Here is a 25,848-nt window from a genome sequence, read left to right as displayed (position 1 = left end):
CAAGCCACTTAGCTATTATGCATAAAAGAAGATAGGAGTTCCTAGCTATCCCATGTTAAGACGACCCTGACACAGAATCAACCTTTAGAGATTTTTCTTTCTGTGTCCAGGTTTCTCTACCTTAACACTAGTGGCAATTGGGACAGATCATCCCTCGATTATATCCTATCTATTACAAGAAACAGCCATGACCTCTACCTACCAGGTAATAGCAGATCTCTTCTAGTTGTAAACAAATGTTCTAGGGTGAAACATTATTTCCTTCCCTGATAAGATCTACCATTCTATGGTATTCCCATAAGCACAGCATAAAGGAACCCTATGTTCACCTTGTAACAGGCTACAGAGTTGCCAGTGGATAAACCTGAGCTGGGAAGAAAAAAAGAGGAAGAAGAGTGCAGGGGGAGAGTTGGGAGAAGCAAAGCAAGGCGCACACTTAGCTGCTTTGGGGAAGTAAACAGGAGTTTACGTACAAAGCACAGTGAAATGCTCTTTCGCCTATCTGTTGGCCAACTGTTAAAAATAGCAGTCAACTTTCTATTTTCCTTTGTATCAACACTGGTTTGCAGTACCACTGCCTCATTTACAACATCTGAAAACACTGATACTCTGCCTTTTTGCCTGGTATTAGAGCTGGTTTTATCTGTGGCTCCTGAAATTCTTCAGAATGAATACCCTTAAGCAAACACATAGTGTTAAAAGTAGAAACTACCATTGTAGTTGAGGCCAAAATGTTTTGAGTTACATTTAAGCTAGCATACCCTAACACTTCAATCAGCTCTATGAAGTGGCTGAAATGAGTTTAAAAGCAACTGGGTAACACATGTCCTTAACAGTTGCTGCATGATTGCCTCGTACACATTTTAGGCAGCACCTGCAAAAGCCATTTTTAAAAACTACAAACAAATCTCAATATGATGCTCAATTTCCAGTATGGATATTAAGAAAACTGAAAAAAAAAAAAAAAACCACACACACACACACACAATTTTATAAGTAGAGGTGGTGCACTCAGGAGGCAGATGCAGGTGGATCTCTGAGTTCAAGGCCAGTTTGGTCTATAGAGAAGCCTGGTCTACAAAGAGGGTTCCAGAGGAAAAAAGGGATGGTGGGTGGCTGGAGAGATGATGGCTCAGCTGTTAAGAGCATCGGCTGCTCTTCCCGAGGATTCAGGTTCCACTTCTAGAACTCACATGGCAGTTACAACTGTAACTCCAGTTCTAGGGGACCTGTCACCCTCACACGGACATACATGCAGGTAAATTACCAATGCTTATAAAATAAAAATATTAAAAAAAGAAAAAAGTGGAATATAAAACTATTTGACGATGATAAACAATACAGAACATGGTGATACTTAAAATAAGTGGAACACACAAACAAGCCAAATACAGTTTTGTATCCAGAATATGATTACTGCTACAAACAACAACAACAAAAAAACAAACAAACAAACAAAAAAAAAACACTTCCAGACAAGAACCAGAATGGAAGGCTGGGAGGCAGTGGTGCATGTCTTTAATCCCAGCACTCGGGAGGCAGAGCCAGGTGAATCTCTGTGAGTTAGAGGCTAACCTGGTCTACAGAGTGAGCTCCAAGACAGGCACCATAACTACACAGAGAAACCCTGTCTCAAAAAACAAAAACAAAACAAACAAACAAAAAACCAGAAGGGAATACAAAAATGTGCCAGGAATTAAGATTTGTTGGAATAATAGAGCTGCAGGAAAATTCCTCTTTAATTCTGGACTTTAGTAATGCTGAATTGGTATTTGTCAAAGAAGAGCAGAGTTTGCCCTGATGTCAGAAAACCATGATGTTCAGAAACCTAACAGGATAAGAAAGCCTTCTCATCCCCTTGAGAACTAACTATCTTGGCATGCATCTTTTTCTTTCCAAATTACTACTATAGATTTATCTAGTTTCATTTAAGTATTCCACAACAGCTTCATTAAATGTAATGTCACAAATAAATAGAGCAGCTGAGAAACCCATTCAAGGTTAAGAACCAAACAGTGATTGATAGGCTGTCATGGAAAACAAGATGATTCTTTCCAGACAGAAAATCCATCAAGGCCTCTATGTAGGTCCTACTGGTTTATCCTTCTGAGCAGCATAGGCACCAGGAACCCCTCTATGATGAAGACATTCTTTATCATTCTCTCTCAGCAAAACATCACTTTAGTACTCAACAGCATAATCCCTCAGTAAGTATTTCCAAAGACAACCACATGCAGTCAGACAGTAACTCAAGGGGTAATGGTAATAATAATGATGATGATGGTGATGATGACAATAATAATAATCAGGTAGATATGGACATACAGTTTATAAATGACAACTGAAAAAACCAGTGATGCTTATGGAACCTAATGCTTGGAATTATCTTTGCTTCTTCATTTCATTATCGAAGCCCTGTGTGCCCTGACCTATGTTCTACTTTCTAGATTATTCACCATTTTTCTTCAAGTTGCAGGATCTAAGATTTTTATTTTTGGCCATACAACTTGCTCTTTTTATCTACATTCAGCTGCAGGAGTAATCATCAAAGTTTCAATGAGCAAAGCAAGTTATTCAGTAGTCACATCAATATACTTGTCAGTTTTTGACATACTTAAAGTTTTTCGTGGGCTGGCAAGATGTCTCAGCGAGTAAACGTGGATGCCCTGCAAGCCTGATGACTTGAGTTTGACCCCTGAAGCCCAACCTCCCACCCCACACAATAATAAATAAAATACTTTTTTAAAACAGTTCTTCTTACCTCATTTCCATACACCATCAAATGATGAGTTGTAATGAGTGATTTGAAGACCACCACCCAACTACTGTTAGTAGTTCTTTCAAATAAACTGTCTGCCAACTGTGGGATGTTCACATTCATCTCATTTGTACACTGAATTAGGTCTGTAATTAAAAAAAAAAAGTTAATTTATTCTCTTGTTTTGATGTACTGCTAGTACAGTAACAAGTATAAAAAAAATCTAACAAAATGGAACAACAGTTTGGACAAACTTAAAATTCTTTCAGGAGGGCTGGCAAGATGGCTCAGCAGGTAAGGGCACTTGTTAGCAAGCCTGATAAGCCAAGTTCAAAACCCAGGACCCAAAGAGTGTAAGGGAGCTGGACCGACCAACCAACATACCTACCTACCTACCTACCTACCTACCTACCTACCTACACACACACACACACACACACACACACACACACACACACACACACACACGTTCAATCTGATGTAGCATGCACATTTGCCCATATACACAATACAATTAACTGGTAATAAATAAATTGATAGAGAGTAAATCAGAGTAGTACTCATTAGTCTTACATAAATGATCAGTATCAGAATATTAAGTCAGCTCCTTTAGGTGTTATTCAGCATCAGAGGCCTTATTCATCTTAAAAGGAACTGCTATGGAACCCTAAGGAGTTACTGCAGCCTTACTACCTATAACTTTCAACATTACAATTCTGGCTATATTCACCCCTTTAGAGTTAAATCTGTATGTTTTTTTTCTTTTTTAAAAAATCTATTAAAAGAAATCACATATCTAGAAGCTTGAGCAGGAAGAAGGCTGGCTACCTGTACAAGTGTCTGCTCTATGGTGCTGTCTGTACTAGCAGGAAAGGACTAGAGTCATGTCTGTTGACAGAAGAAATCGTAGTTTATGTAAACTATGGCTCATTCTTGTCCCCCCTCAATCCTACTGAGTTAACTCAGGTAGTCATTCTTATCGGGTAGCTAATTCTGACAAAAACTGAAAGCATTCAAGTCTCCAAATTAAAAATAATTCATACTGCTAAAGTTCCAATTTTATTTTTATTTTATTTATTTACTTATTTGAGGCAGGGTCTTTCTATCCACTATTTATTTGTTTGCTTGTATGAGGCAGGGTCTCTCCAGGTAGCACTGGAATCCTGGAATTCATTAAGTAGACCAGCCCTGGCCTCCGAGAACTCAACTGCCTAAGTGCTGAGATTAAGCATGTGCTACCATGGTCTGGCCTAAGTTCCAATTTGATTTATTTCAAATGCAAAATCATTATTATAAAATAGTCTAGCACACAGCTGCTTGAGTACCCAAAATGGAAAAAAATAAAATTCTTACTGGACCTCAGAGTTTTACTTACAATCTGCTTTAAAATTTTTAGTGGCAAATTCAATATAGGAAATACAAACTAAGACCCATTCTAGAGAACGGAAAGGTAGAGTCAGACATGATATGTTTTACTTTTAAAATGTGTATCAAATATGATGTACCAATATGTCAGCTATACCTATTATAATAACGTTGTTATAACTACCCCTGACTGATTAATAATTCACCCTATTAATGACTGATTAATTGTTCACTTTAACTGCTTAATGGAAAATGACTCAACACGAATTCAGATGACCTAACTTGGCCTTGATTGCTTGCAAGAAATGACAATGTAACTAAGAATAGTTATTTGCTTGCAATTCTTTAAAATGCTTGCTTTAGTAGATTCAATTAGTAACATTTGCTAACAACTCAAGTAGCTACCCAAAGCCAATATGGCTTGAAGAACAAAGCCCCACACGGTAAAACAGAAGGCCTACAGAACAGCTGAATGACAAAAGCTATAACAACTCTCATCAATTTTAACAAAAACAAAACAGTAAATTCAACTTGAAGTGTGAAAGGTCTGGCTTCTGAGAGTTTTAAAAAAAATGAGGGAATCCAATCTGCCTTCTCTGAACCTTCATACTATTTACACTTGTTCTATAGCACTTAATGCCTAATGCTTGCTTTATTCCAAACATAATCTGCTGGGCCAACGACTACCTAGAACTGCTCACGTCCTTGTTTAAAGAATGAGTCTCTCTATCTAGTCAGGCTGGTTCTACTCATGATTCTCCTGCTTCAGCCTCCTATGACACCTGACTCTGGTCTGACCTGATTCTTAGCTTTAAGAAACTAAATTTCTGTCCCCACCCCCTCCCTCCCATTTAGCTTTATATCCTTAGATTTTTCTTCTATATCCTTCCAGAAGCTACCTTGAAAAACTATTAACTATTCAAGTTCTGAAATAGAATTAACTACTGTCTCAAAATATCATTATTTTTTTGTTTGGTGTTGTATGTGGTTTATGTATATGTTCATGTGGATATGTGATCAAGTGCATACAATGTACATGGATGTGGGCATACGCATAGGCCAGAGATCAATGCCAGGTGTCTTATTCATTGCTTTCCACATGTTTTGAGAAAGGGTCTCTCACTGAACCTGTTTCAGCTTGACTGGCTGGCCAGCAAGCTTGACATCGACCTGCCTCTGTATTCCCCCATCATTAGGGTAAAAGGTGCCCGCCTCTATGTCCAGCTATTTACATGAGTACTGGGAATCCAAATTCAGATCTTCATACTTGTACAGCAATCACTTTACCAACTGAGCCATTTCCCCCAACCCCTTGGGCATCTTTCTTTTTTCTTTCTTTCTTTCTTTTTTTTTTTTTTGAGACAGGGTTTCTCTGTGTAGCTTTGCACCTGTTCTGAAACTCACTCTGTAGACCAGGCTGGCCTCACAGAGATCCACCTGCCTCTGCCTCCCAAGTGCTGGGATTAAAGTTGTGCACCACCGCCGCCCGGCCCCACCTTGGGCATCTTTCTCTTTCCAGAGTTAAACCTGTCATCCAACTGCCCAAAAGTATTCCTCCTACCTCTTCTCTCTGCGTCTGTTAATAGAGATATACATTCTACACATCAGTAAGTCAAGCTTTCTCATCCCATCTCCTAAACCTCGGAAAAGTCTACCTCTTTTTATCTCAGTGTGGAGACTCTGAATCTTGAATTTGAAATTGGGAAGGGAGTTACCACAATGTCTGAGGAATGCTGCTAGCATGATTATCAAAGGGGGAGATGAACTATTCTGCAAAGCACAACCAATACCCCCACCACAACTAAGACTGCCAATAATGAAGGATGCCCTTCTCCCAGATACTTGCTTTTTCACGTTCTTTCTATAAATTTTTGCTGAAATTGTCACATTTATCAGATAAACTTCTTTGTTAATTCATCTTAACAAATACTTACGGCACTTTTGTAACTCCATGCCATCACTACCTACTCTACTATACACTTCTTACTACTTAACTCATCTTAATTTGTTTAATGACTATCTCTAAATTCTTCATTTTTGTGTGGAAAGAGTTGCTTTGTGCTCCACTATTTCCCTAGAGGCCTGAAACAATGTCATGCATAAACAGTCACTCATATTTCTTAAAAAAAAAGAAAAAACTCATCTTGGTATGTATTTGTACACTTTCTTTTTTGAAAGTGTACTTATCTGGCCCATGTTCACCTGACATTCCATGTAGATCAGGCTGGCCTCCAACTTCCTGCCTGTCTCCTAAGCACTGGGAATTACAGGCATACCCTGGATATATGTTTAACTTTAAGAAACTTTAACTAACTGGGCACAGTAGTCCAGGCAGGAGGGCTGTCACAAGATCAAGGCTGGCTACATAGAGATGTTAAGGCCAGTCTGAGCTAGTGTGAGACCCTATCTCAAAAAACAAACAACAACAACAACAAAAAAAACAGGCAAAGAGAAAGGGGGAAAAGAGGAAGATAGGCAATATGAGAGAAAAAGGAAGGAAGGAAACATGATGAATCCATCCACCCAAAACAGTGTTTCTTAGTTATATTAAACCAACAGGTTACAGCTACTTGATCTTGTCAAAAAGTTGAAAAAAAAAAAACCCAAACCCATAATGTACAATTTTCAAATTTCAAGGTAAAGGACATCTAACAAATTTTCACTATAACCCTTATGAAATCTGCTTAGCTTAGAAGCAATCACATGGAAAGAACACCAGAGGCTGCAAGGTAATATTTCACATAAAACAAAACAAGAAAAATGAAGTAAGAATTCATGATAAGATTATATATCACAACAGACCAAATGCAAAACTAAAGTGATATAACTATTTTTAAGGTGAGGAACTGTATAAACTACTGTATTTCTCCACAGTTCCTTAATTCAGCCAGTCACTCTCTTCACACAGGTAACTCTTCCTCTATGAAATTTCCACCTAATGGCACCAATTCTGAAAGGAAAATGCTTTTCCCACCAGTAACTAATCAAAAGCAAACTTTCTAACAAAACTCTTATTTTTGAGAATTTCAATGGCTATTACTTGTCCCACTCTGAATCCAGGATTCACTGAGTGGTGGTGGTGGTGGTGGTGGTGGTGGTGGTCTGGTGTGGGGTGTGTGTGTTTAGACAGGATCTTACTGTGTATCCCTGCCTGGTCTGGAACTTCCTAGGTAAATCAAGCAGACCTCCAACTCCCAGAAACCCACCTTCCTCTGTCGGGAAGTGCTGGAATTAAAGACATCTGTCAACCATGCACAGTCCCAGGAGATGTATTTCTTGAAAACAAAAACTCTATAACAAAAGTTGACGTGCATGTCAAATGTGAAAATTTACTTCAAGAATATAAAAACTGAAGTCCTTCATCAACATTTCATTAACAATTTCCAAACCCCTACACTCAAAAACTAAAAACAACAACAAAGCAGCATGTAGGTTCAGATGATGAGAATTTCTAGAATTTAATGTCATGAAGAAAATTATCAATAGTGAATAACCACTTTTCTCACAGAAAGTTGATGGAATCATCAACTAACAAACAAAATGTTCTTGCTTTTATTACTAATACATTCCTTCAACTTGTAACTAGAATTAACATCAACTTGTAACTAGAATTAGCATCTGAGAAACCAGATATTAGTTCTATTTATATAGACCAGGCTCTTGTAAGGAGGTCACAGGAACTAAGTGACAGATTTATGTCTAGAACAAAATCGTTGTAAATGATAAGGATATTTAAAAACATATAGAAAGGATGCCCAAGAACTGTAAGAGACAAGGACACACTATGTAGCCCAAGAGAACCTTAAACTCAATCTGCCTGCCTCAGCATCCCAAACACTGAGATTATACATGTGTATCATCATGCCCAGAAGCAACTACCCAATTTAAAACAAGTCCTAAATTATAACTACTTAACAGCAAAAATAAGAAAAATAGTATAAACATAAAACAACAGTTCTGTATTTTTCAGAATGTACAAAAAAATTTGAACAGTTACCAAATGGTTTAATTCATCTTATAACCAAATTCCTAGCCCAAGGCCACCAGCCTAAGTAGACTTCCCTACACCAACCTCAGAAACTTAAGCAAAGACATTTAGTATTCATATCTTCAGTAAGTCAGGCAGCTCAGTCAGTGGCATTCAAAACTGAAATGCAAAAGTCGAGTTTCCATGTTTAAAAAAAAAAAAAGCCACTCAGTGGACAGTATCAAAACAACTCTGGCTAATAAATTATATTTTACAAATATATGTGAGACTGCCCAAAAACATACCATATTTTTAAGAGTGATATAGAATAGTCATTCGGCAAATGTTGTTATCACTTCCAGAAAAGTTAAGTTTAAAAGATAACCTCTTTGTTCCTTCAGGTTTTTGTCTGTTGCCAGGAGGAAAATTAAATGGTGAATTACATCCCCAATCTTTGGAACTTTTTGTGGGTGGGAGTACATGCCTTTAATCCTAGGAGGCAGAGGCAGGTGGATCTCTGAGTTCAAGGCCAGCCTGGTCTACATAGCGAGTTCCAGGACAGCTAGGGAAACATAGAGAAATCCTGTCTCAAAAAAAAAAGGGGAACAGAACACGTTATCATATAGCAAAAATGAAGCATTTAGTAAATATAGGAGTTGCAATCAGACTTAAACCAAAGTGAATTATATATGTCAAATGTTTGAAAATATCCTAATAGCACTATTTCCTACACATGCAGCTCTTCTGAAAGGGATCACAAAGCATGTAACTGCTAAAACATTATGTTTAAAGTTTGGAATTTCATACAAGAATACAGTGTGTATTTTCATATAACTTCCATTAGAATTGAAATATATACTTGCTAAGCCTGGCATGATGGCACATACCTATATTCAGCAGGGTAACCAGAGCAAGAGATTTATGAGTTGAAGCTAGCCTGAGTTACATGTAGTCAAGGTTCCCCTGACTACATGTGAGACCCTGTCTCAAAAGCAAAAACACTATTTATACAGGCAAATTTATGCCTTAGGAAAGCAATCTAACAATCTAGCAGACTTTAGGGTAATAACAAGGTAATGGCTCTTAAAAAGATAGGCTACACAACACTCAGTACAGACTAAGTACTGAGCTAATTAGAAATGGAAAGAAGGGGAGATTCGAGGTGTTAAAAAGACAAAATAACCAGATGACTTGGGTAAAAAACACTAGGAAGCTAAGGATCCTAATTCACAATGTAGTGGACATGCCTAATTATACAGAATTAGTTAATTAAAAGGTTAACACAGTCTCATAATGAGAAAATATTAAAAACATGACCAAAAAAAGCTGTCTGGAGGAAAACAGTCTACCCATTTTTAAGCAAAAGCCTCAGAGAAGAAACACTAATAATATACAGTAAGAATGCATACTTCAGTTGTGTATTTGCTGATGTACACTGTATTTGCCCAAATAGAGATACAAAAGAACTGACCTTCTACAGCAGTGGTTCTCAACCTTCCAAACACTGTGACCCTTTAATACAGTTTCTCATGTTGTGGTGACCCCCAACCATAAAATGATTTCATTCATACTTCGTAACTGTAATTTTGCTAATGTTATAAACTGTAAATACCTGATATGTAGGGTATCTGCTATGGGGCCCCTGTGGTTGAGAACATGGAGTCAAGGCTAACATATAAAAGAGTTATGCCAGTACCTGTATGACCTCTGGGATCACAACAAACACTACTCATGCCTTGTGTGTGTGTGTGTGTGTGTGTGTGTGTGTGTGTGTGTGTGTGTGTGTGTGAGAGAGAGAGAGAGAGAGAGAGAGAGAGAGAGAGAGAGAGAGAAAATAATGCTGTACTACTTGCATAAGACCCTTTGAAACTTATGTCCAATGGCAGAAAAGACAAACTTGACAGGAAACAGCATGTGAGGCAAAGGTAGGAAAAAACAAGATTTCCATTGTTTAAGAGCTTAGAATTTAGTCCAGTGTGGTGATGCATGCCATTAATCCTAGCACATAGAAGAAGGCGGAGGCAGATACATCTCCATGAGTTTGAGGCCAGCCTTGTCTATAGCAAGTTACAGGGAGAGCCAAGGCTGCATAGAGAGACCCAGTCTCAAACAAACAGTACATAATTTGAAGGACACTACTCAATGACTAGGTCAGTATTTTGAACTCAATTCAATTTTTACAATGGCAGCCCTAAGGAATCTCTAGACCCCACAGTTAAAATAAGGCAGTCCTGCCTATCTTAGAAAGAAAATAAAATCTTAATTGTAGGCAAAATATCAGTCTGTTAGCACAAAGTAGATATGTTATTTCTGTCACTGTGTTCTCAAAATGAACAGGGTAAGAATTAAGAGCTTTTTTCCGCCAAGATGGTGCTAGAAGTGAAGAAGGAAGCTCCAGCCCCTCCCAAATCCAAAGCCAAGGAGGAGACCTTGAAGGCCGAGAAGGTAGCACTGAAAGGCATCCACAACCACAAAAAGAAGATGCCCACTTCACCCACGTTCCGGCAGCCCAAGACCCTGTGGCTCCGGAGGCAGCCCAAATATCCTAGAAAGAGTGTGCCCAGGAGAAACAAGCTTGACCACTATGCCACCATCTAATTCCCCTGACCACTGAGTCAGCCATGAAGAAGACAGAGGACAACAACACACTTGTGCTCACTGTGGATGTCAAAACCAGAAAGCACAGATCAAACAGGCTGGGAAGAAACTCTGTAACACTGATATGGCCAAAGTCAACACCCTCATAAGGCCTAACGGAGAGAAGGGTATGTTCAGTTGGCTCCTGACTATGATGCTCTGGATTTGAGTCCAGCTGGTTAATTCTAAATATACTTTTTCATCATTTAAAAAAAAGAATTAAGAGGTAATTCTACAATTGTGTAATAGATGTTATGTTATATTTATCCTAATTAATAAAGCTTCTCAATCCTTTAATTGTTATAACTGCTATACAGAAATAACCTTTCTCCCTAAGATCTTTTTAATAGAAAAATTATTGTGAAATTTCTGCAAATTATCTTATCTCCTATTTGGGGTTTTTGTTTTGTTCTGTTTTGGTTTAGTTTTTAGTTTTGAGACAGGGTTTCTCTTATTAACCCTGGCTGTCCTGAAACTTGCTACATAGTCCAGGCTATCCTTGAACTCAAAGAGATCTGCCAGTCTCTGACTTCACGTGCTGAGAATAAAGGCATGTGCCCCACCACTTCTGTTATTTTAAGCAAAATTCTTTTTTTAAAAAAATGCATTAACTAGATAGACCTCCCTCAGTGCAAGTTTCAGCTTTCAGAATATACTAAAGGCAAATTAAAGAAAACTATTTTAGAAGAAGAATGTAAAAAACTGAATACAGATGCAGTAAGTATTTCTGAAAATGTACTACACAACCTCAAGTAATAAGGATTGTAAGAGCACTATGGGGAAAAAAAGCAATTAAATTACCTTGAAGAGATTGAGGCTATACACGAGGACCAAACAAAAAGAGTCTCAATATTAGAAGAATGGACGGTATGTGACTTGGGAATTTTTAATTACATTTATCATGTGGACGCACGTGTATACAACACACTTATTCATGGCAATTAGCTATATACAAAGTCAAGAACATGTAATTGCTCCTTAAAATGAGATTTTGGAGGGTAAAGATAAATAAATAATCTTGCATTGTGTCCACTGTTATCCATATCCATATGGATCACGTAGAACCCAAGAGCAAGAGGTTACTGAAGGTGGGAACATGTTTTCCTTGACTCCCTGTATGCATCACAATTATAACACCATATCTCACTGAAACTAGTGAAGTATGTGTGAGTTTCTCTTCTAAAACTGAGCTGAGCAGCAGCAGCACACTGTCTTCCTCATTGTGTTGCCAGCATCAAACACAATATGCCCTGAAGAAAATTACTATATGAGGATTGTGGTGTGGTTCAGTGAGAGTGCTTACCTGCATTCTACAACTTAGGCCCTGGATTGCGGCAACTCAAGTAAGAAGTGCACTACAACACAGAAGATGCATGCACAAAGTAGGAATCCTCTACTTAAGCAGCCTAAGCTCTGGTGCAGTGATGATCTGTAAGAACTGTGTTAGCAACTTAGCAAGCATTCTGTCATGGTTTTAGTACTCCACATACCTATCCTGTCACTATAGTGACACAGTATAAAACACCTTAGCCAGGCGGTGGTTGCGCCTGCCTTTAATCCCAGCACTCGGGGGGGGCAAAGGCAGGCAGATCTCTGTGAGTTCGAGGCCAACCTGGTCTACAAAGCGAGTTCCAGGAAAGGCGCAAAGCTACACAGAGAAACCCTGTCTCGAAAAACAAACAAACAAAAACCACCTTAATACAAAGCCTCCATCTCAACACTAGGACACAGGAAAAGCTTCCCAAAAAGGCGTGTATCTAGTTGAGAACTGACTGCTCCCTCTCTCATCTGGAGCAGAGAAAAGCAGAACTCAGACACTTAAAGAAGCATTCAGATGGGAGACAGGTGCACAAAGCCACCCTGAGATATTACACACCAAGAGCTAGCCAATCACAGCTGGACATAAACCAAATCATATTAAAAGGAAAATAAATTATTTTAGTTAATGGACAGTCGTTACGTTATTGCCTTAAATTTTAAAATTGAAACAAACACATTCTTCAAATCAGCTTAACTTACTGTCTCTTAAAAATTATCCCTTATTATTTCACTGGTTTCTTCGCTTACTAATCTATCATAAATACAGAAAAAAATCTTAAAAGATTTTTTTGCTATGAAGATGATTTATAGAAAAACATATTTTCAAAATATTAAGTATCCAGCGATTATATACTTAATTCAAAGTCCCTGTCCTCACATTATCAAAATGCTTCTGATTACTATGTGAACACTTTTTTTAAAGATTTACTTAATGTAGATGAATGCTCTATCTGCATGTGCCAGAAGAGGGCATCAGATCCCACTATAGATGGGTATGAGCCACCATGTGATTGCTGTTACTTGAACTCAAGACTTCTGGAAGAGCAGACAGTGCTCTCAACCTCTGAGCCATCTTTGCAGTCTTAATACACCCCCTGAGCTTCTCCCTTGTGTTCTGGTGAACTCTGCATTCCTACCACTGGGTGGCAGACTGACCAGAGAAACAACAGACACTGGCAAGAAAAGCTCATGAATATGAGCTCGATTTTATGTGTACTTTAAAGCAGTGATTTTCAGAGCTATACGGCCCCGCCCCAAATTACAAATAAGAACTGCACAGAATCCTTATGTTTGGCAAGTACTGCCTCAAAAGACTTCCAGGCCAATTTTCAATTTATCAGAAAATGCAAGATCAAACATTAATAGAGCGAAAACCCATCACTTAAGAATTTAAAAATATTTATTTAAATTGAACAGGAAACCAAAATGAAAGCATTAAAGTGATGTAAGATCAAATAATAATAATAAATCATGGTAAAGCAAAAGGTGTTTTCCACTCTTCTTTGAAGATCTGAAGTTTCAGAATTACAATCTCTCCTACAGGAAAGAAAATATTTTAAATATCAAACATTATAAAATTCAAATGTTATATGCCAAATCACAAAGTTTATTAAATTCTAAAATCTCACTAGTAACTCTGTCTGATGACAGAGATACTAATTCCTAGGATTATCAAAAGCAGCCCCATATGGAAACAGGAATTTACAAAGACCAACTTCTAGGCAAACTGAAGTCTATTAGCAATACAGCCCCTGCACAGTGACCAGGCTCCAGGAAATGACCACACCCAGAAATAACTTATGCAGAGTACAAACTGGACTCAACTGGTTATTTAAAAGAAAAAAAGAGGACAAGAAATTGGGAGAAATGGGGGACAAATATAACCCAAATGCATTACATAAAATTCCCAAATTAATAAAAATATTCCATTGAAAGTACATTATGAGTACTATACTTACCTCCACCAGAGCTCTAAACTGGAATAGTGCAGGGGTGGCATGGAGAAATTCTTTCAATTTAGAAAGAATTCTCCCAAATCCCAACAAGACCAATAAAAGGGAAGCAGAGTTTGAGAATCTCTGCAAATACAGATCAGAGTATTGCAAAAATTTTAAAAGCGCCTGAAGATGTATGTGGAATTGGGTCAATTTAGAGAAAACCATGTTCTAAAATGTGAATAACCAAGTGTCCTGGTTTCTACCTGTCCCTATGCTGTATTCTCCCTTACAAGTGAACCAATTGGGACAAAAATGATGTCACCCTAGTTATCACTTAACCTAGTGAAAGTTCACAAGAAGCTATCCTGGGTACCTGTGAACTTTCAAGTACCATACTGGGTACTTGCAGTTTTTTGTCCTCGAGTGCTGTATTTTGGGTTTTCCCTAACCTTCCGAAAACACTAATACAATCCTTCATTGTACCCACTTTGTCCTCTCCCCTACCTACCCACTAACAGATTTCACCTTAGTGGCTGAACCTGTTTGTTTGTTTGTTTTTTTAAAAGCACTGTCTGAAAATCATCTAATCTGCTAACAAAGTCCCAGGCAAATGATGCATATGTTTCTTCTCAGAGTTGGGAGTTGGAAGTACTAGAATTTTTACATTTATGTCCAAAAATATTTTACACCTTAAAAAAATCAGAACAAACCAAATCTGTTACAAGCCTGTAATGTAAGCATTTGGGAGGCAGAGGGAGAATTACTGAAGGTTCAAGCTGGCTTGAGCTATACAGTAAAAAACACAACAAAACAAGACTGCTTCACTTAAATAAGTCAGAGGCATCCTTTTCTCTGTTAAATAAATGTCAGGAATCTTGTTCCTATCTTGCACAATGTGAACACTGTACTTGGTAGATGTGCTCATATGATATAAATATATATGGATTCAGAGGTGATACCCATCTCCCCACTTTGTGAGTTCCAGGAAGAGTGGAAGCAGTAAAGGCTCTTTCCTGTGCCTAGATCACTGTAATTTTCTAATGTCCAAGCCCATATAAGCAGGGAATCAAAGGACTTCCCACATCTAACAATTTAATCTGCCTAGTCAGAAAGAGTGCTGGATTAATTCACTTCTCTGATCCTCTCCCTCACCCAGAAAGCACAAACACTAGCAGTGCAAGCAGGAAAATGAAAATTTATGGTCTACCTTCCAGAAGTTTTGCAAACTTCAGAAGAAACAGAAATCCATTTATTCTACAAATATTCACTGTATAGAATAACTGACCAAATAATTTCTTAGGCATACAGAAGAGTAGACAAACAAATCCTCTTCCTCAGTGAGTTTATACACTGGTAGGGAAAGATAATCAGGAGTTTATTAATGGGAGGAAGACAAATACATAGCAGCTGACAGTATTTGCTACAATATCAGAGCACAAAGATAGGAGTTTGTCTGGAGGAGGCTATTTTTACATGATAGTAATAAAGAGTCCTAATAAAGAGACTTAGATATCACAGCAAGTACTAGTGGGCCACGCCTATGAATGTCAACTCCACGGAGCAGGAAGCATAGTAGTATCTCATCTTTGCCAGGTGAAGTGACTCTTAACTGTATCTTCTCTACATGATTTTGCAAAGCCTCTAGATTTTTCAGACTAACCAAAAACAATGGAGTCTCAATTATTTGTTACACATTTAATGTACCTTAAGTGAAATGTACCTTAAGTGAGTCAAAATCAACACCAGTCATTTATAACACTTCATTAAGTGTTACCTATACCTGTGGCAGACAGGCACCAAGATCACTAGGAAAATAAAACTGACTTAAAAACACCTTTCAAAGTGCTGAAATGGCAGGTGCAGCTAGAAATTTAAAGCAGCAAATAGGCTATCTATATACTTTAAGTTTTGAACTAATGCTCTATAAGTGGAAAGCATGGGCAGTTTTAACACATTGTTAAATCACTATAAAATAAAGCTAAAGTATTTTTCCTAGTGAGTTAAAACTTGAACCTTTTGAATTTCTACAAAAGGTAATTAAACATTAGCGCAAAAAATCTCTATCCTCAATTTTATAACCACATTAAGTCCTCTGATTCTATGATCCATACCCACCTAACTCAACATTAAAACATTTTTTTCCTGAACAAATAAATGCCTTTCTTCCTTTTAGGGGGGGGGGTGCAGGTGGTGGGGGGAGGGGTTGAGATAGGGTTTCTCTGTGTAGCCCTGGCTGTCCCGGAAATCACTATGTAGACCAGACTAGCCTTGATCTTTCTAAAAAGGCATTTATCGTGTAAGGTAAATTCTGTCTTAAAAGCTGCCCAAATTAAGCTGATGAATACTTTTTAACTTAGAAATTCCATGAAAATTATACTTGAGTAACATGAACTAAAAGAAAAAATATACTTGCTTAAAAATCCAAGCTTTGATTATGAAAAGATATTTGATAGAATGAGAATAGACTCAGTTGAGTGTTTTCCTATTATGCACAAAGCCCTGGTTTCCATCTATAGCACCACATAAACTAGAAGTGGTGCACATCTGTAATCCTAGCACTCTGAAAGTGGAGGCAGGAGGATCAGAAGTTGGAGACCAGCTTTGGTTACAAAGCAAGTTGAAAGCTAGCCTTGGCTACATGAGACCCTAAAACATTATCCTCCAAAAACCACTATGTGAGAGAGGAAGGATGAGACACTATTTTGCAATATATATAAATATAATTTGATCACTGAAAATAATGTGTTATTTATCAATTCACTGTTTTAAAAAATCGATCCAATATATTAGAGTAACAAATTACATAGACTCAGTATGTTTTTTAAAGTGGTATTGCATTTCTTGTATTAAAATTAGAAAGATAGTAACATTTTGGACACTTGCTGGTAATTATGAGTTTGTTGGCTTCAACTATCACTTAATACAAGACACCTTCTTAAGCATGCTTCTGTTACTAAAATATCTGAAAATAAGGCCAGGAAAGGGGCACACATCTTTAATTCCAGCACTTGAGAGACAGCAGGCAAGTATCTGTAATATCTGTGCAGCCACTCTAATCTACACAGTGAGCCCATGCCAGCCTGGGCTACCTAATGAAACCCTGTCTAGAAAGAAAGGAGTGAGGGAGACAGTAAGAGGGAGGAAAAGAAGGAAAGGAGGAAGGGAGGAAGGAAGGCTGGCTGGCTAGCAATACACCATAATACTTCACTGGACTTTTATTCGGCTCATGTGTATATCAACCACAGTAACAACTGCAGTAATGCTAATAATCAAGACCTCAAAATAAAAGCAGCTGCCTCTTTCATGAAAGTATCTGTAACCAAATAGATGACACATGCACAGTTTCAAAAACCAAATTCTATCTATGGATGACATTGAAGAATCTGTTAAATTCCCAAAAGGATATTACGTTTCTTGTTGGCTTGTCATGAGGAAATAATGCCCTCAGTAGTACAGACAACTAGCCTTTAAGAAAACTTGATCACCTTTCTACCGTCGTTCTACGTCAATAGTTAACTAATTTCCAGAGTAATTTTGTCAAAGGATCCTCAAATCAATCTTCTGCTCAACTATATGCCACTACAGGGATACTACTTCTCCAGTGAGCCTTCCTTAACTTGACAGACACTGGAGTACTGGAACCAGCTTATTCTTTCACTGCTGCTGTCAGATACCTTTTAGAATGACTAGAATTGGCAAGCATGGAGGTGTCTATTTTTAGAGCTTCCTGTGACATCGTCCTTTAAACTTCATCTTCCCTGTTAGAAGTCTTTGGACTCTCACTTAATAGTCTGTCCTAAGTGCTACTCCATCTCTGCTTCAATAGTAATGAAGATATAATTTCACCATCCTTAACACTCTGCTCTAGGCTCTCTAACTCTTCCAAGTACATGCCATTCATCTCCATAGGACATGACTGTACTATGTAAGAGGACTGTAACATACCAAAATGAGTGAAAAGAGCTAGAATCAAATTCTAAATTCACTCTTACCATTATGTCTTCAGTTATCTCAGCCATTCAGTCTCTTCTTTTTATTTGTTTTGAAATAAAGTCTGATGCAACCAAAGCTAGCCTCAAACTAATTCTATTTAGCCTAGGGTAACCTTGAGTTCTAGGATTACAGGTATGCTCTGTGGCTGCCTTAATCACTTAATTTCAATACTTATATTTAAGAAATAAGAAATTAGTATTTAATTTTCACAACATCCCTGCTTAATTATCAAGATCTATTTTGGTTATTTCACAAGCTTTAAAGCACCATAACAAATTAATATAGTTTTGATTTAGCTTATTTTATTACCTAGTTTCCTCTCATTCTCATGTAATATTATCAAATCCAGTAGCTCTTGCAAAACCTTCTCTAAGGCCCAAATGTTTTTTCACCAACAAAGGAATGCTTAAATGGATACTTGTAAAAGCAGCAAAATATTTACACATATGGTCTCTTCACATAATTTATTTCACATCCTAGTCTTCTGGTTATTGCAAAGCTTATGACAAAGCAAGAGAAGCTGTTATCTCCACTGTAACATTTTAAATACATGCCTAAAACTAGAGTGAAAAACAGTAGTAGAATTAGAATCTTCTTCAAACAATAATCTTCCCACTCCAAAGACGAAGGAAAACATATATTCATATTCAGATCCCAATAATAAGTGGTATAAGCCTCATTATCATCTTCCCCAATTATCCTAAAATCCATATATTTGTTTAACGCTCACAAACCTAACTTTTAGTATAGGCAGTAACTACAACTTTGGTTTAATTTACCCTGTTTGTTGGCATCATCTTCATTCTGACTACAATGAACTATAATAAAGAAGGTGGCATACTATTCAACCCAAGTTCAGAGGACACATTTTAAAAGCTTTATGTATTTCCGATCTCCAAATGACTTAGAAACTCTAAGACTTAATTTACAAGTAAGTTTAAGAAAATCATAAATACCAGAACAAATTCAACTCAGCAGATACTAAGAAAGGATGCTTTATGGTACAGAATAAATGGAACAGTCTCCCTGTACAGCAGCTTCAAGTTAAGACACTGCATCCTCAGCTGCTCTAGACAGCTTTCAAACTCTCTGCCAGTTGCAACTCCCAAGTAATTTTTAAATCAGCACCTACCCTTTATTACCACTCAGTTCTGTTATGCAGTGACTCTGTGACAGGCTACAAAAACTAACCAAAAGTAATACCTTGGTTCACTACAAGTCAATCAGTCTGTCTGTCTCTTCCTCCCCCCCCCACACACACACATCCTAAACAATTTGCAAAAACAAAATGAAACCAAAATTAAATTTGAGACTGAGTGTACAAAATCTAAAACCCTGAAGTAAACTTAATACCTGACATACATTCCAAATCAGCTAATGACAATTACACAGTGCCATAAAGAAAAGTTACAAAGGCTGAGCTTAGTGACGTATGCCTGTAAACCCAGGTTTAGGGAAGCAGAGGCAGGATAACCACAATTTCCAGAGCAACCTAACCTACTATGAATAATAAGTTCCAGGCTATCTAAGAATGAAATCATGTCTTAAAAAACAAACAACAACAACAAAACCTGTTAAGAGAAGAAAAATAAACAAGAAAACACTGCTTTCTAACCCTTAACTTTTTGTCATCACACAGCTGGTTTTGTCTCCAAAGAAAATGTACAAACAAGGGAGGATAAAATGGACATACCTTCCAGTTCTGAAAGCTGAAGGGGAAAAAAAATGACACCACAGTAACAAACCAGGCCAGGCATGGAGCACAAACCTGTAATCCCAGGGCTTAACTGGCTGAGTCAGGAGCACTGCCAAAGAGTTGAAGGTCACTTGGGTTGCATAGTGAGTCCAGACCAGCCTGTGCTATTAGAAGACCGTGTCTCAAGCTCCAAATAAGCAAACCAGAACTACATGAGACTCTATCTCAAGAAGAGAAAATTAATCTCCAGTACAGTCACTGTCCTTAAAAATCAAAGCCCAAGTTCCCCTAGGCAGCTCACCTGAAATAACGCTAGCAACTACAATCTGAAATCAGTTTCCTAATCTAACCTCAAAGAAATGCTACCAAAATTCTTCCTTCCCAAAGATAAAAGCTGAAAACAACCCGGGAACAAACAAATGTTAGAAGGCAAATTTTCTAGGTGTAACTACATACTCAACATAATTAAAGATTATAAACTATACCAGTAAGTTGTTTAATGTTCAGTCACTAGAGGACTCAAAACAAACAAACAAAAACCAAGGGGAAGAGAAAATAAGTCAGCTAAAAACTAGCTGTACTATCGTAGGCAGCACAGCAATCTCATAACAGTCAGCAGAACATTCACCGCCAAGGAAACACAAATTCTTCTCTCTTCTGCTAGCAGTTATCACAGGTACAGAGATTTCAGTGCAAACCTCTGTAAGCAATTATACATTTTTTGAAAATGTACCCTTGAATTCTGGGATTATTAAGAACGTATATGCAGTTTCTTGTTGTACAACATACACACACGTGTGTGTTGTTGTTTATTTTTTACTCTTTGGCTCTTTTGGGAGGCCTGCCACCCAGCTCACAAATCACACATGGAGGTTTATTCTTAATTATGAATGCCCAGGCTTAGCTTGGCTTGTTGCTAGCCAGCTTAACTTAAATTAGCCCATTCTAGCTTTCTAGCCAGCTTAACTTAAATTAGCCCATTCTAGCTTTTGCCTCTGGCCTTTTACCTTTCTCTAGTCCTGTCTACCTTTTCTTTCCTTCCTACCCTGTAGCTTGCTGGCTAGCTTGGGTGGCTAGCCCCTGGGTCCTCCTCCTTTTCTGGCTATTTCTTCCTCTCCTCTCAGACTTCTCCTTCTATATATTCTCCCTGCCTGCCAGCCCCACCTATCCTTTTTCCTGCCTCTCCATTGGCCGTTCAGTTTTTTATTAGACCATCATCAGGTGTTTTAGACAGGCACAGTAACACAGCTTCTAAACAAATGCAACATAAACAAAAGTAACATACCTTAAAGTCATATTCCCCAACACCTGTGCATATGCACGCACACACAACACAGCAGTAACAGTCCTCCCAACAAGCAAACTAAAGATTCTTAGTAACAAATCTTATATTCCTATAGTTATATTATAATAAAATAAAGCATAAAAATAAGGTTAATACAATAATCTATAATCCATCACTTAACTAATTCTAAGATGTTACTCTCTTAAAGACAGTACAAGGTGATGGGTTAATGATGCTTCTGATATACTTTCAAGTGTTCTATTACGATAAAGCCAAAAAAATACAGGACAATTAATCATTGTAGATCGTTTAATCTATGAAAATAGTTACAAGCATTGCTATCACCTTTTACCTTTTCCTAATACCAAAATCATATTTCTGGTATAAACTATCTGAACTGAGAAGTGAACCAACTTAAGATCAATATCACACTTGAATACTTTCAACATTAATTGAAACATTCATTCTACTCACGAACTAATTAACGCTTAAAAACTGTAGACTGGAGAGTTCACTATCCCAGCATCATGGATTCACTGTGGTCATCAAAGGCATTTAAAAGAAGCTGTGCTGAAGCACTCCTACAAACCCAGCACTCAAGAGCACTCAAGGTGGAGGTAGGAAGATCAGCAATTCAATGTTAGCTCCAGCTCCATGAGAACCTCTCTCAAAAACAAAACACAAGCGTAAAAGACATTAAATACTTACTGAAAATACTTTTATACAACAGGCATTAGTATTCAGAAGTAAATAGAACAGTCCCTATTTTCAGGAATAGGCGCTGCCAAGTAAAAAAAAATAAAAATAAAACACCCCAGCAGAGGCATGGGGTGCAATCTTACTGCAATTGCTATGGCTGGTCAAGTGTGGCCCAGCCAGACAGTTGGGATTGGGAAGCCCTATTCTTCACCAAACAAATGCATCCAATCTAATGCATGAATAGAGCCTTTAACAAGACAGGTGACTAAAGTAAGATCTTACAAAGCAAACATGAGATGTGTTTAAAGAGGCTACCAGGCAGGGCGGTGGTGGCGCACACCTGTAATCCCAGCACTCAGGAGGCAGAGGCAGGTGGATCTCTGTGAGTTTGAGGCCAGCCTGGTCTACAGAGTTAGTCCAGGACAGGCTCCAAAGCTACAGAGAAAACCTTGTTTCGAAAAACCGGAAAAAAAAAAAAAAAAAAAAAAAAAGAGGCTACCGGAAGACTTTTATCATCAAATATGTTCACTTTACTTGAATATCTTTAATAAAAGTACAAGAAACTTCACAATTTGTTAGCCATTTTTTTTCCTTCAACAAAATCACATAAAAAAAAATGCCATCTCTCCCTGCCAATAGTAGCAAGATATACAAGCTCTAATTGTTTTCTAAGTAATAATACACCAGCAGATGGAACGGACACTGATGGAAAAGAAAGCAAGAGCTCATAGACAATTAGCCTCTGACCATAGTTTCCAAAGCCAAGTACAAGCACAAATATCACATCACAGACTAGCAGAGGAAGGAGACAATTTAGAAAATAAGCAAGCTGAGTAATGGATTTTCCTAAGGTCATACAAAGAGAAGGCTAGTACCCCATACTCCAGAGGGTGAGTTCCCTCTTGAAGTCATTATTTGCAAATAGAAACTTGCATATATAAAAATATTTCTCAAAGAAGTCTATTTCCCAGTCTAAGTTTTCTGTGAGCTAGCTAAGGACTTTCTCCAGACTTCCAGTCAAGGTTCTTTATTACTATCTAAAAGTTAAATGTATTCTGACCAAAAAGAAAAAAGTTAAGGCCAGGGACTTATCATGGTAGTAGAATGCTTGCCTAGTATTCATTGAAGCTCTGAGTTCAATCTCCAGCAATGCAAGAGAAATAAATTAAATGGATAAAATGTCAATGTATTCTTTCTTTTTTTAAAGGAAGAGGGGGTTGAGACAGGGTCTCCCCATATAGCTCTCACTGGCCTGGAACTCTAGGGCAGGCTGACCACAGACTCTTAGCAATCGCCTGCCTCTTGCCTTTGCCTCCTGAGTGCTGGGATTAAAGGTGTGCAACCACCTTTACAAACTACAACAAGACTATCTACTAAGTACATATTAATAGGTTTTTAGAAGTATGTTGATGCATGTCAATGCTAAAAACAGAGAGATACCAAGCCAAATCTTAGCTGTTCTCCCATTGTATGTACACTGTATCTTAATTAAACTAACTTTATCCAATTTATATAACATATTTCTAAGGAATGTTAACTTGCCAGACATGGTGGTACATGCCTTTAAACACAGTACTCAGACTGAGACCTAGTCTCAAAATGGAGGGAGGGAAATCTTTACATTTAGGTCAAAGTTAGGTATATATTAAGTCTTCTGTTGTTCTTCAATGATCCCATTCACGTCTAAAAGACAGAAATACCCCCAACCCTCAGTACTCATCTACGGTGATATACTGTGTACCCTAATAAAATTAACCTGAAGATCAGAGAACAGAACAAGACACAAGATTAAACATAGATGCCAGACAGTGGTAGCACACACCTTTAATCCTAGCACTCAGGAGGCAGAAATCCATCTGGATCTCTGTGAGTTCAAAGCCACCCTGAACTACCTGAGATGACTCAGACTAGGATAGAAAAACCAAGCCAGGCAGTGATGGCACACACCTTTAGTCACAGTACTGGGAAGCACACACACCTTTAATCCCAGGAAGTGATGGCTGGGCCGAGGAAGTATATAAGGCGTGAGGAGATAGAAACTAAAAGCTTTCAGCAGAAGCATTCCTTTCGGCTGAGGAATCCTAGAGGTGGCTTGTTCTTTTGTCTCTCTGATCTTTCAGCATTTACCCCAGTATCAGGTTCTGGATATTTTTATTTACTTGTTTGTTTGTTTGTTTATATTTATTTATTTGTGTTTTTCGAGACAGGATTTCTCTATGTAATTTTGCACCTTTCCTGGAACTCACTCTGTAGACCAGGTTGGCCTCAAACTCAGAGATCCGCCTGGCTCTGCCTCCCGAGTGCTGGGATTAAAGGCGTGCACCACCACCGCCCAGCCGGATATTTTTATTATAAGACTGTTCTGAATTCGTGTTACACTTGTCACTGTATTAATTGCTGTGGATATCTCTCTGTACAAATAAAATGCTGTTTGGCCAGTGGCTAGGCAGGAAGTATAGGCGGGACCAGAGAGAAGCGAATTCTGGGAAGTAGAAGGTTGGGGAGAGACACCGCCAGCCGCCGCCATGAGAAGCAACATGTAAAGACACTGGTAAGCCACACACCATGTGGCAAAGTATAGATTAACAGAAATGGGTTAATTTAAGATAGAAAAGGTAGATAACAAGCAGCCTGCCACGGCCATACAGTTTATAAGCTATATAAGTTTCTGTGTGCTTTCTTGGTAGGGTCTGAGCGACTGTGGGACTGGCGGGTAAGAGAGATTTGTCCTGACTGGGCCAGGCAGGAAAACTCTAGCTACAAATGGCGCCCAACGTGGGGCAAGAGTTTCCACCTAAAACCTGAGAGAAAAAAGATTCTAAGACGGAGCTAAAAACAGCTTCCTAATTGTCTCTCTCAAGTTAGCAGCAGCCTGCTGGTTTGAGCTACTATGGCGGGTTCCTGGCATGTTCGTCTGACCTGCAGTGTGGCGGGAATGAAGAATCTACAAGCGACACTTTACTCTGCTGCGTGGTGGATTTAGCCTTTGCTAGTTTAAATTAAAAAAAAAAAAAAAAAGATTTCTGGGCTATGCGCTGCTTTGATAGAACTGCTTCTGATAGTTGATGGTACACATGGCTCCAGACTCAGAGCTGGCGGTAAACTGTACCACCGCCATGTTGGGAAGCTGAGGTGGGCAGAGCCAGCAGCCACAGCCGCGCTTCAGTCTTATAAAGATGGATATTACACAGAGAATCTGGTTTGTCTTGTCTTTGGAATTTTTAACTGCAGAAAAAGATTTGATCGTAAAAGCTGTTGAGTTAAACAAGTATGTAAATTTTAAAGGTACCTTGACTTCAAAATTTGGATATAAGGATATGTTGCTTTGGAAAGGAGTCTCTGATTTTGTTTCCACAGAAAGCCAGAGGCTGTGGATTTGTTCCAGATTAAGATATATCAGGTTTGATCAGCCAAGACCACCTGAAAGGTCTCCGATGACACCATGGCCCAGATGATCTGACATCCAGAATGTTTTCAAGGCAACTGGCTCAGAGGTTCACCCTAATGGACTACTCCATAATCCTAAAATTTTCTTTGTGTCCCCATAAGATGCAGCGCCCCCCTCCAGCAGGAAGTAGTAAGAGAAACTACGTCCACATTCCCAAAATTATCAAGCTGGCTTTGGAGATGGAATTGGCTCACTCCTTCTCTAAACCCAGACATATTGCTAAAAGGAAAGGTTAAGAGATTCTTGTGTCCCAAATCAGAAGAGCCCTCTGGTGTGGGACAGACAAAAAACAATATTTTTCTTTAAAACAGGTTGATTATAAATGTGATCTCTTTCTAAAGAAAAAGAGGGGATATGATATAGATATAATAGGATAAAAGGGTAGATTAAGGAACTTACTTCTAAAGAGCAACAACTTGTTTAAAATGTTTTACATTGGTATAGATTTTAGTCTATTGATACAAACTTAAAGTTAATTTTGTTATACTGTGTGTATATTTCTAACCGTGTTTAAGGTATTATGTTTGTATAGCTCATTTTAAATTGAAATGGATAATTAAAAAGATTAATAATTAGTCATCTATGATAATCATACTCGGAGCCATGTTAGTTAAGTCTTCTAGATATACATAAAGATATTTCAGATAGATAGGTAATCTTCAAATACTTCAAAGACCTACAGAATATGGCATTTAAAATACTTTTAAAATTTAGACTTTCTAGACAGTGAGACATGTATGCTC

At 38.0% G+C, this 25,848-nt stretch overlaps 1 protein-coding gene and 1 pseudogene across 20 annotated transcripts in view; one reads left to right on the top strand and one right to left on the bottom strand.

Annotated features, from left to right (window-relative positions):
* Picalm (phosphatidylinositol binding clathrin assembly protein) overlaps positions 1-25,848 on the bottom strand; it is a 94,954-nt gene that overhangs the window by 53,702 nt on the left and 15,404 nt on the right. For all 20 annotated transcript variants that reach the window (XM_036186315.1, XM_036186331.1, XM_036186323.1 and 17 more), the window contains exon 2: positions 2,762-2,904. In XM_036186315.1, the coding sequence (XP_036042208.1) occupies positions 2,762-2,904 (143 nt within the window). The remainder of the gene's footprint in view (positions 1-2,761; positions 2,905-25,848) is intronic.
* LOC118586473 lies at positions 10,458-10,910 on the top strand (annotated as a pseudogene).

This window comes from Onychomys torridus, chromosome 1 (genome assembly GCF_903995425.1).
Source record: "Onychomys torridus chromosome 1, mOncTor1.1, whole genome shotgun sequence".
Lineage (NCBI taxonomy): Eukaryota > Metazoa > Chordata > Mammalia > Rodentia > Cricetidae > Onychomys > Onychomys torridus.
The sequence above is the reverse complement of the archived record's forward strand: the minus strand, read 5'-3'. Positions and strand labels throughout refer to the sequence as shown.